A 13,765-nucleotide genomic window follows, 5' to 3' on the forward strand; every position below is an offset into this window, starting at 1 on the left:
GTATGAATGGTTTATTTGTAGTAGTAAAACAACAAAAAGCATTTCACAGTCTGCCGACTGAATTACACACTCCTTTACATGTACTTAAAATCGAAATTTCAAGTACGCACGTGTCATGTAAGCGTAAATGTGTATTGCCGGCCGTTGGTTCAATCACGGCCTGCTTGAAAACTATAGACACATCAAAATCGCACGACGATCTACGACGAACGTGACCGCGCCGTTACCAATATGAATATATGTAAAATAGTTTCTTTCAAACAAACGTATTACATTTAACAGTAAATATTGTAGCTGAAGTTTCCAGCTGTCGAGTTAACGCAATTTTGTCCATTTTATATTCAACTTTAGCTATTTCCTCGTGGCACATTTTATGTATCACCAGTCACGTTTCACCCCACAATTATTTAATGTTGTTTTAGCCTGTTGACTAGACAATTATTATCCAGGCCTTATTTGTGGTTCACTGGAAGTCCTCATGCCACATTGGAGTAGTTCGCTATTCAAAAGTTACAATCTCGTACAATTGGCTATAGTGTCTGTTAAAACGTTTCCAAAAAGCTACAAGAGCAGCGACAGCTTAATGTTTGTACAATTAGAACATATGTGTAATCAAGTCAACGAAGTTCTTAATGTCACCATAGAATGTCTTGATGTAATGTAATGTCAACAATTTCATCTTCAACTTCTCAGTTTGCGTACACAAGACCCTGGTCGTAAGAGGGGTCAGTCAGATTACAGCAGAAAGTTTTTAACCTTTCATCAATTTTTTTCTTTGAATGGAAACCTTCGGTACGAGCATCACGCTTACACTTTTCATTACAGTATAGGTAAGTTTCACAGAACCTTTGGTTTTCCTTGACCAGGTTCAGGGCTTTTATGGCATCTTCCCTTCTTCTCGTGTAGTCGCTCATCTTGTCATCGGTAACCAAATCAAGCTTCGTCATCAGAAGAAATATGGGAATAGCTGTAAAGTCCAACATAATATATATTTAGAAAGGTAACAGTTGAGTCCACAACTTGTCAATTCCCATGCTACAAAACGTCTGTCGTTGTTGGCAACATGCATGAAGAAGCCTCTACATGCTAGATATGGTGATGAGTAAGACATGGCATGGGCGTTTTTCATACTGCATGGATATGCAATAAACCTCATTGTCATAAGCAGTTTACACAAATGATTCTTTTTTCACTGGCATTGGATCAAACCACCGTTTGCCTATTGATAGCTACATTGCTGCAATGTTGAACATATACTTAATTTACCTGTGTCTATACAGCAGTAAGATTTGCAACGTTTATGTTGATGCATTGCCCACCTCTTTCCTCGGTCTGTGCTGCCTGCTTCACGGCTTCGATTAAGTTGGTGGGGAGTTCTTCGTGAGCCTCCACTGCAAGAACGATGCGGTGAATCCTTCTTCCGTCGTTCTTTGTTTGGAACCGCTGCTGTAAGTCCTCCACCGTAGTGCCATCCTGGAACCGAGCTGTCACCTGTGTTCCCTCTGGAACATACCCTTCCAGTAAGAGGCGGAAAAATGCCACATATTTGGGATCTTTGCGATTAGGGAAGCCACAACAGTCCCAGAAGTGCACCTTCTGTTTGTAGCCTTCTACTGGGGTTTTCATGAACTCAGCTGCGAAGAGTTCATACCTTTGAAGACAGAGCGTGATTTGACTGTCATCTTTTTTGCCGCTGTTGCCACTAAGTGCAAACTGGTGCCATCGGTGACCGAGAGCCATTTGCATAGAATTGATAAAGGTGGACTTTCCTACACCTGTACGGCCAATTACTAAAATGTTTAAAGGCCCTTTACGTTCGCAAACATGCTTTCGCACAAGGTTTGACTGTTTGCTATGCTCGTTCCCCATTCTGCAACGTCTTGCGGTCGTCTTAGGACCACTTGCCAGAACAGTAGGCTTATATCGTCGAATTGGCAAATTATGTTGTAGAGGTAGCTACGTTTTATTCAATGACAGGATGTTTGCATTGTGGAAGTAAGAACCAATGAAAACTACCCTTACGTCAGCTGTTGAGAATTTTCATATTCATGAGATCACGGGATATATGTTGCCGATCAGACCTTTCGCGGCGTGATCAGGACTTTTTTATTGCGCATTCGTACTAAGAAGACGGTGTAAAGGCAGACAGAAAATGGGAAATGTGGTGAGTTAAAATTTCTTTTGATTCAGTGTTTGTAACATAATACACACCAAACCTAATATGTCTAGTCGTTAGCTTTATATTTCCAATGCATGCCTACAATAACAGGTTGCTACCCAATGCATCAATATCGTGTGAAACGAATCAGTTACCCAACCAGGGTAACTGCTTACCAACTACTGGGGTATATTTGCTATTTTTATGATTTTGTTGATTGTCTGTTACAATTCATAGGTGACAACACTATGCGAGCGGGCAACAACACTGCGTGATTGTGTAACAACACTGCGTCATTGTGTAACAACACTGTGTGGTTGTGCAACAACACATTGTGATTGTGCAACAACACTGTGTGGCTGTGCAACAACACATTGTGATTGTGCAACAACACTGTGTGGCTGTGCAACAACACATTGTGATTGTGCAACAACACCACTTGTCCCAAATGAAAGGGAAGCAGGATCACCGGAGAAAAAAGGCCCAACTATTCATGTTCTTGTTTGTAATAATCTTAATAAGTCGGCGTATATGAAAATCCTTAGATCACTAACTGCCAAGCTGCAAACGGAATATGATAAAGGCAATGAGTATAACATAGATGGTGTTTCATACACTAAGTATACCTTCCACAACAATGGATGCGTCCCATGTGACAGTGCATACGACACAGGCTTAATTGTGATTCTGAGTAAAGATCAGAATACAGAATACTTGGAAGCGGTAGAGAGGCATGTAAAGAACATAAGCGAAACCGTTGGCATAAAAAATGCCATTGCGTTGACCACACCTAGAGAAAATCATGGAGTCACCATAAGTCTGTGTCCTTCCATCGAGATACATCGTGTTCTGCATAGTCTACTGCCAGGTACGGACATCCATTCATTAAGTTTCTATCTTCCGTGCTTAATATCTTTCAATAGGAAGTCGAATCTTTTAACTACAACACATCATTTAATTGTTTACTCAATATTATCAACAAATGATTGAATATGAACAAGATCCAGAATGATTTCGGCATGCATGTGGCCTTGATCGAATTAAAAAGGTGTACTTAGGTCCACCTGGTCCACCATGCCTGTGTACATGTGTATGTGGGGAATATTGCAATAAATAAATAAACATTGATATGCCAATGTTATGAACTAGTAGTCTACAACGTTATCGAGATGTTCTTTTTATTTACAGGCTATAAAGAGAACAAATTGGATTCAAAGCAGGTATGAGCTTTGATATATTTCTTCTAACAGTTATGCTTAGGTCATATTTCCACGCCGGGGCCCGGTCGGGCTGTTTGTATGAACGAAAAATTAATAATTCATATCAAAAATATACAGAAATAGTGCCCATGATTATTATCAAAAACTTCTCTGTGTTTTTTTGTCTTTTATATCGTACTTTTCGTTCTAAAAAGCTGCCCGGCCGGGCTCCGTATGCGAATTGTGACCTCAGCATTAACAGTAATCATTATTTCGGTAAATTCACGTTGACGGGTAAACAGATAGACCACACGTTCACCCCTTTTGGTCGATACGACCAGCCATAGCATATGATCGAGACACTCGTGCTCGTATCAACACCTTTTGCTGACAGACGTATACGTAAAAATTGATGTGTAAATATCACTTATTTTTTATTATGACCTCAGACTCGTGACAGGTTTGCTGATATAAATACTACCGTCGAACGGTTAATATCCTACGCTGGAGCAAATAAGACATTTGTATCATTTTGTGTTCTGACAATATTTGTGACGCAAAATAACAAAAAATGACTACAGTTTCATACCATCTAAAAACTGTAAAATACGTTAACCCAATTACAACATGATCAATCATCTTTTAAATATTTTGTTGGTGATATCTTGTCATTAATTTGTCGTACGTCGGTATACAGTATTTCTCCTTATTCATCATAATTGTCACCATTTCACTCTTCGTTAAACTAAACCGACAAAATTTGTATGTAATTTTTATTTCAGCGTGTTAAGATACCTCAACTCTACATACATTCAAACTAAAATGAAATATTACATTGCAGATCAACGTATATCTGACTGGACTAAATGACGACACACTGAACAAAGTGAAGAAGGCACTGTCAGTCTGTATCGATGAAAAGTCCTTACTAAAATTCAAAATATCAGAACGTTCAGAAGTAGATAAGAAGCTGAGCGCACTTGACGAGGATTCCGTTGCCATCTGCTGTGTGCACGACGGCACCCGTCTGATCATCATCTCTGACACAGAAGATGATGAAGTAGGTGACATCATAAAGGCGGCAGAGGAGAAGTGCGGAGAAGAAAGTAGGCAACTAAACAGTAACCTTTCTTGGTACAATGCAATGTATGACATGTAATTTTGACGATAAATATCCGTACCAGAAGGCAGATACATGTGTACTATGAAATTGTAATTTCCGACACGAGACCATGTTCTAGTCATACTCTTATTTACTAAGAAAAACTGCCAATCTTTAAGAAAAATGTTTTCATTCTCCTTTTCTTATGTTGTATTCACAGCCCCAAATATTGATTTTTTTACAAATGAATAGTCAACAATGACATTTCTGAAAATGTATTAAGCTTGATGTATAGTGTGATGGTTTAATGTCGAAATTGGTCAGGCACACAACTATTGGGTAATTGGCTAGCAGGAAGTCAACGTTCTTATTGAATTATTAATGTTCAGAATTATCCCTACAGGGGTCATGATTCTGCTGTGTGGCCATAAAGACCTACCGCCATCGAGCCAGGAATCAAGCCTGTATGATGAAGGTGAACTCAAGGACAGATTTTTTAAGCGTCAACCACGTCTGGCGGACAAAGCAGACAGACAGAAACTGTTTCTGAGCATGAAATGGACTTTGAATGAAACACAAGTGAGTCGCATTTCCCAGTGGATTCAGAAATGCTCTAAAACCTCCCAAACACGTGTTAGAAAAATCACAGAGAACGAAGACGGCTGCGACGAGACCATGCGCTTCACGAAAATTAAGAAAGCGTGGGTACCTGTGAATATGGACAATACAGAAACGTTCTTGTAGTCGTGATGATATGTTACAGTCTACATCTCTAGTCGCTGTTGGCCAATAAAAGGAGATTTTTCTCATATTGGTTTGAAGACATAGTATAGTAGGATAGTAGGATTATTATTCCTTTCGCACAGTAAAGCCGGTAAGCCAAAATGTTCTTTTGCACTGTAATAATTGTTATATAATGCTTATCAGTATGGCATTGCTGCTTGACATTCCCAGATGTTATGTACTTCTACATGGGATTGGCACAACTCCATGGTAAAGGTTCCAACGTTCAAACAAGGACATTATGCTGTATAATGTCCTTGGTTCAAAATAACAGTCAACATGGCAACATATAGTTATCTGTAACACGATAGAACTTAGCGACACAAGAGTTTTGAACGTTAACAGTGAAACAACAAATATTTTCTCCCCACAATTCTTATTTGGATTTTAGAAAAATATACGAAGCTATAGGTGTGACAAATTATAGAAAGACTCATTATATTTCATTATCATGTGGTGGATCATGAATTATATATATCAGAGTATTTTAGACGTTTTCATACAGCGCATTGCGTGTGAAATGTGTTGCTTGCATTTGTTATGTATCCAACATGGTCTTCAAATCATGCAATGTCTTGTATTGCATTTGTATTGTGTTTTATGTGGAGATTAGAAGATTTCAATTTTAGTTTTTGCCAACAGTAACCTTATATTAAATTTTTAAAGGTAGTCCAGACATTAAAGATACATCATGGAGAAGCAGTGACTTATTGGTATGGAGGGGTAAGAGTCTAGCTTCTACCAAATTTTCATCGAGTCGAAATAAAATAGACTAGTATGTATTAGTAACGAGTAAACAGATAATTCCAGTATTAACCTTGGCCCGTCGTATTTTTGTCAAACTGTTTGCCCAAGGTATAATTTATTCGGCTAGTAAAGGAATACTAGCTAGTATTCAAGGGGGACTTTCTAATCAGATAACCTAGTTCATAGACGATACGTTGCTGTGATGGGGATTTAACTATGGACAGACTGAAGTTAAGGTCTCGGACCGGAGTTTCCCTCCGTATTTCGAGCAATTTGACACCCTCAGCCCGACGGGCTGTCATTTCTGTACTAAACGCGGGTCGGAATTTTTCACTCTTTTGGTGGAAAGGGGTGCCGTGCCGCTTATCAATACACTTGATTGATATTTTCTGCGCCCAATTTATTTAGGGGTAAATGAGGCACATCAAAGTACATTTTGAAAAAAGGGGTCATTTTTTTCGTCATTTTTAACCATGGATACATGGAAAAAACGAATTTTCCCAGGGTAACGGCTTAGTACTCGAAGAAGCACAGAACCTAATGTTTCCAAAATTTGAATTTAATTAAAATCGATGCGATAAGTTTATCGCTATCTTCGATGGCCCGAACACACCCAGAACGCATATAGAACGTACCATCCCGGCGGTCAGGCGAAAAGGCCACATAACCATCCGCGCGGACGAATACCAGGAAGTCTTAGCTGGACCACCAACATTACGCCACCTATAAAGGCTACAACTAACAGGCTTTTCAGAAAATACAAAGATATGTACACAGATATTACGATTTCAGGGATATCGCGCCCAAAACATACCATACAAAGTTACGTTTCCGGCGATTTACTGCGCACTTACTTAGACTCTGGTCAGAATTAAACTCCGACCCGGAACCTTAAATGGGTCTGAGAAAATGACAAAAATTACTGTTTATTCTACATATGCAAAAAAATACATAGTATATTCATACTGACAAGTGTGGAAAATAGCAGTGTTTCATCCGACCTTGAAAAGACAGAACGGCCAACTAAAGCAGGGTAAAGTAACAAGGACCTTTTCAGTAAACAATGAAACACTTAACTACGTGACATCTCTTTACAGTAAGTACTAACCTTTGAACGTGTTGGATAGCGACTTTTGGAGAATGCGTTTACTTCAACTAGGATATGGTAAGCATGGTAGGTTCATGGTAAGCAAGCACAGTATGAAATGTTGGACGAAACCCTCATTTTGTGACATCTCAATGTTCCAATGCCACGTGAATGGAGGCGATAAACGGGTGAATGCTACCCTTCCTAAAATGGCATTCAGGCTAATTATTTACGTCAAAGCACACCATGGCCATTCACGATAAGTACAAGGTGAAAGGTCTTCTGTGTGAAGTTCTAAACAGTACGGGTGCGCTACCTGGCGGATGAGTTTAGTAACGCATTAATTTAGGCCTGCGTAGTAGGACTCCCAATATTCACTGGCCCAACCACCCCTGTCACATCAAAGTGCTGCCGATGACAATTCTGCCATTGTTTCGCTTATTGGTCGATTCTTCGATCAGATCATCATCACGGTGGTCAGACGGTGGTCCGTATACCCTTTGCCCAATACTATGACGTCGATGTATTGATTATCATGGCTTAGCTTCAGAAAAATATCCAAGAGTTGACACAGTAACATTGTGTTAGAGCTGAATTAGGTCAACCAACAAATACTGTCCCAGTGCCTGAGATAGCGCCACTCGCGATCGATCACTTTGCTCGATACAGAAAGTAATAAAAACTATTTTGTATATTGATTATTATAGTGTAACACGCAAGGCAAATAATGTGTCATAAGACTTGATCATAATAACCCCAAGCGAATTGTTACTAGCGAGGCTATTCAAACTTATACATTCGAGTGAACGCACATACGGTTGCCACTGTGTTCCTTTGCAAGCTGAAGGCATAACATCAAGTCTCAGAACAAACAGCTGGCACTTAATGCTTGGTAACCCCCCGAAATCGCAACGTGATGCAGAGAACCACCCAGACCACCCGACAGCAGCGCAAGCTGAAGCTCTGTTTCGGCTGGGAAGCGACTGTCTTGGTAGCCAATATAATCTTCGCCTTCCTTGCTGTGAGTGGACAGGTACGGTATAAACTTGACCAGTTTGGTCTACATTGTCTTTCGTAGTACATTATAAATCATAACATCGAATCATACCACGAAACACAAGATGATTGCTACTACTTGTAGTTTTCAAATCTACCCAGTAGAGTACCAATTTCCTGGCGCACCTCATTACGAGAATTCGGATTTCTAATAACCTTTATCGACACATACAATGAAACGTTTTGTTATGGTATGGATCAAGTACAGACACTGTGGTAACGTGTAGCATCGGTGGATTTAATCATAAATATAACATCACGCAGATCTCTTTTTTCTGCTGTAAAGACTAAAGTATCATGGTCCGTCCACTTCCCAGGTCACACAGAATGTCTCCCTGCCGCTGTGGATTGACGCTGCCACCTCGGGGACGTCCAACACGACGTCGAACGTCACCTCGAACGTCACGTCACCTCACATTGTCCCGTACTTCGTCTTCTCCTTCGCCAGTTTCTCCTTTGTCGTTATCTTTGGCGTGTGTCTGGCAGGAGCATTTTTCCTGGGTACGTGTCTTTTTGTCTTTTTTCCTTGTATCCATCAACAAGATTAACGTTTTATTCTTTGTAGATTTCTATTCGTAGCAAAACTTAGATGTAGATGCAAACTATTAAAAATTAAACGTATATACAAACTATAAAAACAATAGAATAGACTTTGACTATGGTTAAAATTCTTGTATCCTTTGTGCAATACTAAACGAACAAAACCGGACATGTACAGTAACGACGTAAAATCAAGTATCATATATGTTTTCCCCACCATAGGCCAGATCACAGAGACGGACCTGAAATTCCCCCACACCCTGCTGTTCCTAGTGGGGATGTTCGACGCCTTGAACGGGGTGCTGGTAGTGAACGCTTCGAGTGGATCCAGGACGGCTCCGTACCTACAGGCTATCCTCGGTAACTTCACCATACCCATCACAATGTTGCTAAGGTAAGACGTAACGTCTTCTGATAATATATTGAAACTAGAATTCCGAGATCTCATACCTCCATGAAATATGATCTTGATATGTAAATGTAAATGTCTTCTTTAATTGTGCAAATGACCTGTGCATTAACATGATATATGCATCGTGATGTATGTTAACTTTTGATTAACTTACAGATGTCCCAAGTATGACCTTCTCATCATTCACCATTACGAAATCATAGAAGTTTCGCATTAATTATTCAAATTAGGTCATCATTTGCATAATTAGTATCTGTTGAAGTTCCACCTGCCATAGGTTACATACATTACATGTATGTAAGTAGTATAATGTAAAACACTGTAATTATAGAATTTCCTCATTAATTATGCCAATTAAGTCCTCATTTGCATAATTTGCATTTAATTATGTACATCTCTCTCTCGGCTACCTACACACCAAAAATAACGAAAATATGTTGTTCCTGTCTGGACTTATTGGCTTTTAAACATTTCGCCAGAAAGTGCCCTGCAGTTCCAGAACAAGCCGCTAGGGGGCCCAAACTCATGTGACTTCTTCCCAAGCACGAGAGCTACCTATCATCCAAATTTCATGACCCTAGCATGTCCAGATCGCGAGATATCAAAACCGGAAGTTGCGCTGCAGTACCAAGGGAAGCCACTAGGGGGACCAAAATCTAATCATTTCCAGTTTTCGTCACACCCTACCAACACACCAAGTATGAAACCAATCCATCCAGGCGTTCTTGAGTTATCTTGTTGACCAACAGACGGACAGAAGGACAGACAGACAGACGGACAGACGGACAGATAAACGCAACTGAAAATATAACCTCCATGACACATTTCATGGAGGTAAATATAACCTCCATGACACATTTCATGGAGGTAACAATAATGGATGACGGCGTATGGAGTTGATATACGGAATTTGCTAACTCAGTATATAACTGTGGTACCTTCTCCAGACTCTTGGTTTTGAGGAAGAAGCCCACACAGCGGAAGTTCATCTGCTCTATGCTGGTCCTGCTGTCCCTCTTCATCTGTCTGCTGCCGAAGATAATCCCGGCTTTGGGCGCCGACACCGCACCGGGGGCCAAGGGTGCCGCTGGCGTACTGTGGCCGCTCTGCTTCATGGTCGGATTCGTGAGTATACATTTCTTTTAGATCATAACCTATGCGGATCTTTAGCTACAAAGTAGGCTCTACGGGATCATGCTTGAACAACGCCAGTCTTTCTGCAACTTCTATGTGTTTTGCTCCTCAGTTTTCCCTAAGAGTCATGCCCAAACATGATATTTTGTCTCTCTGCTCTTTGATTTCATATCGGTCATGATCAATCATAATCAAATACTATGTCTTCAATAGCTTTTATTTAACACTAAAGAGCGTGGGAGAGTTACACATAGCACATACACCTACAGGTTCCAGCTGCAGCGATGAACGTGATTGAGGAGAAGGTGATGAAGATGACGCCCGGAGCACGCCGGGAACAGATCAGCCTCATCTGGTTCCTGTTCTGGGAGTCCGTGTACCAGTTCCTGTGCGCAGCCGCGCTCTTCTGGACAGACATCATCCCCGGGTTTGGTAACAGCGCAGACATCCACGAGTTCGGGGAAAAGTAAGAACAATTCCTAAGTAAATGTTGTAAACATCAATGTATCATCACTTTATGTGGACTGTAAGGCCTATTTCTTGTTTAAACAGGTCGAACTTAAAGTTAACAGTCGTCAAGAAAAATAGAGAGACCAAGTTTCGTATTTTGACATTTCATTCCATTAGTCTGTACATACATGTACATGTATGACATGCCATGTTTAGCTTATTTCATTTTTAATCGACTGTGATATCCTTTCACAGTGTCGCTTTCGGCTTTCTCTGTTTCTTCGGCGGCCGGGGCTGCACTAGTGAACCCGGTACCAGGGGGACTATCTTCATCCTCGGGTACGCCGTCAGCTACTTCGGCGGGGGACTGTTGCTGCGGCACGCGGACCAAGGTGAAGCTAGCCGGCGTTTCAGCCTTCGATTCGTAGCCGGCGTTACAGCCGGCGTTTCGCCGCTAGATGGAACATAGCAACTGATTCGGGTACCGATTCGAAAACCCAAAAATCAGTAATTTAGCCAAAAAATATGGCAGATGAACTTGAAAAAAGCGTTATGATAGCTTATTACATCACAAGTCTACTACAAGTTTCAGATTTTACCTGCCGGATTTAATTAGGCCGTTGACAGCGGGCCTAATTAGGCATAAGAGATATGTGTACTCAGCAGTTATAGCTGCACCAAACTGAACGTGGCCTTTACAGACGGATTACGGTAGTCAACAACCAAGACTATATACACTAAAAGTATCAAATTCAATGGGTCGGATTTGATTAAGGAGGCACAAGGGTATACTTACGTATGATCGATAGGGCAGAATTTCAAATCTTACGCCATCTGAGTGGGCTGCTGGAAAGGGTATAAAGTGTATCTGCCGTCTAACAAAATGTGGCCCGTTAAATTCAAAGATTGATACTTGTAGCCAAACACCTACTCTATGTCCCAAAGGTATGAAATTCAACAGGCTGGATTTAATTAGCGAGGCACGACGGTACTTAATGAGTATGACAGGGCAGAATTTCAAATCTCCCGCCGCTTTTACATACATACAAAGTTCATTGTCTATACCGAACTAAACGTGGTCCACTAACTCAAAAGTCGGATTACGATAGTCAACAACCAAGACTATAGGCTAAAAGTATCAAATTCAACGGGCCGGATTTAATTAACGTGGCAGGATGGTACTTAATGAGTAAAAGAGGGCAGAATGTTATATCACCCGCCGCGTTTATTGTCTGCTCCGAACTAAACGTGGCCCGCTAACTTTAAACAAGGATTACGATAGTCATCAACTAAGACTTTATACTAAATGTGTAAAATTCAACGGGCCGGATTTAATTAAGGAGGCACGACGGTACTTAATGACCAAGAGAGGGCAGAATTTCAAATTTCCCGCCACGATTCATTGTCTACACCAAACTATTGCCGGCTAGCCAAACTAAACGTGGCCCGCTAACTTTAAAGTCAGATTACGATAGTCAACAACTCAGACTTTATACTAAATGTGTAAAATTCAACGGGCCGGATTTAATTAAGGAGGCAAGACGGTACTTAATAAGTATGAGAGTGCAGAATTTCAAATCTCCCGCCTCGATTCACTGTCTACACCAAACTATTGCCGGCTAGCCAAACTAAACGTGGCCCGCTAACTTTAAAGTCAGATTACGATAGTCAACAACTCAGACTTTATAATAAATGTGTAAAATTCACCGGGCCGGATTTAATTAAGGAGGCACGACGGTACTTAATGAGGAAGAGAGGGCAGAATTTCAAATCTCCCGCCACGATGCACTGTCTACAACAGACTAATGCCGGCTAGCCAAACTAAACGTGGCCCGCTAACTTTAAAGACTGATTACGATGGTCAACACCAAGACGTTATACTAAACGGGTCAAATTCAACGGGCCGGATTTAATTAAGGAGGCACGACGGTACTTAATGAGGAAGAGAGGGCAGCAAATTTCAAATCTCCCGCCACGATGCACTGTCTACAACAAACTAATGCCGGCTAGCCAAACTTAACGTGGCCCGCTAACTTTAAACAAGGATTACGATAGTCAACATCTAAGACTTTGTACTAAACGGGTCAAATTCACAGGGCCGGATTTAATTAATGAGGCACGACCGTACTTAATGGGCAAGAGAGGGCAGAATTTCAAATCTCCCGCCACAATGCACTGTCTACACCAAACTAATGCCGGCTAGCCAAACTTAACGTGGCCCGCTAACTTTAAAGACTGATTACGATAGTCAACAACCAAGACGTTATACTAAACGGATCAAATTCAACGGGCCGGATTTAATTAATGAGGCACGACCGTACTTAATGAGTATGAGAGGGCAGAAATTCAAATCTCCCGCCACAATGCACTGTCTACACCAAACTAATGCCGGCTAGCCAAACTAAACGTGGCCCGATAACTTTAAACAAGGATTACGATAGTCAACACCTAAGACTTTGTACTTAACGGGTCAAATTCAACGGGCCGGATTTAATTAATGAGGCACGACCGTACTCAATATTGAGAATGAGAGGGCAGAATTTCAAATCTCCCGCCACGATTCACTGTCTACATATACACCGAACTAATGCCGGCTGGCCAAACTAAACGTGGCACGCTAACTTTAAAGACTGATTACCATAGTCAACACCTAAGACTTTGTACTTAACGGGTCAAATTAACGGGCCGGATTTAATTAAATGAGGCACGACCGTATTTAATGGGTAAGAGAGGGCAGAATTTCAAATCTCCCGCCGCAATGCAGTGTCTACAACAAACTAATGCCGGCTAGCCAAACTTAACGTGGCCCGCTAACTTTAAACAAGGATTACGATAGTTAACAACTAAGAATTTGAACTAAACGGGTCAAATTCAACGGGCCGGATTTAATTAATGAGGCACGACCGTACTAAATGGGTAAGAGAGGGCAGAATTTCAAATCTCCCGCCACGATGCACTGTCTACATATACACCAAACTAATGCCGGCTAGCCAAACTAAACGTGGCCCGCTAACTTTAAAGACTGATTACGATAGTCAACAACCAAGACGTTATACTAAACGGGTCAAATTCAACGGGCCGGATTTATTAATGAGGC

General features: G+C 41.0%; 1 protein-coding gene across 1 annotated transcript in view; it reads left to right on the plus strand.

Annotated features, from left to right (window-relative positions):
• The first annotated feature begins 7,748 nt into the window (after positions 1–7,748).
• The window catches only part of LOC109479587, a 14,068-nt gene continuing 8,051 nt past the window's right edge, over positions 7,749–13,765 (plus strand). Inside the window, exons 1-6 of the mRNA XM_019781575.1 lie at positions 7,749–8,109; positions 8,450–8,633; positions 8,895–9,066; positions 10,032–10,209; positions 10,488–10,684; positions 10,924–11,046. Of these exons, the coding sequence (XP_019637134.1) occupies positions 7,993–8,109; positions 8,450–8,633; positions 8,895–9,066; positions 10,032–10,209; positions 10,488–10,684; positions 10,924–11,046 (971 nt within the window). The 5' untranslated portion in view covers positions 7,749–7,992. The remainder of the gene's footprint in view (positions 8,110–8,449; positions 8,634–8,894; positions 9,067–10,031; positions 10,210–10,487; positions 10,685–10,923; positions 11,047–13,765) is intronic.

This window comes from Branchiostoma belcheri, unplaced genomic scaffold (genome assembly GCF_001625305.1).
Source record: "Branchiostoma belcheri isolate BF01 breed outbred unplaced genomic scaffold, Haploidv18h27 scaffold493, whole genome shotgun sequence".
Taxonomy (NCBI): domain Eukaryota; kingdom Metazoa; phylum Chordata; class Leptocardii; order Amphioxiformes; family Branchiostomatidae; genus Branchiostoma; species Branchiostoma belcheri.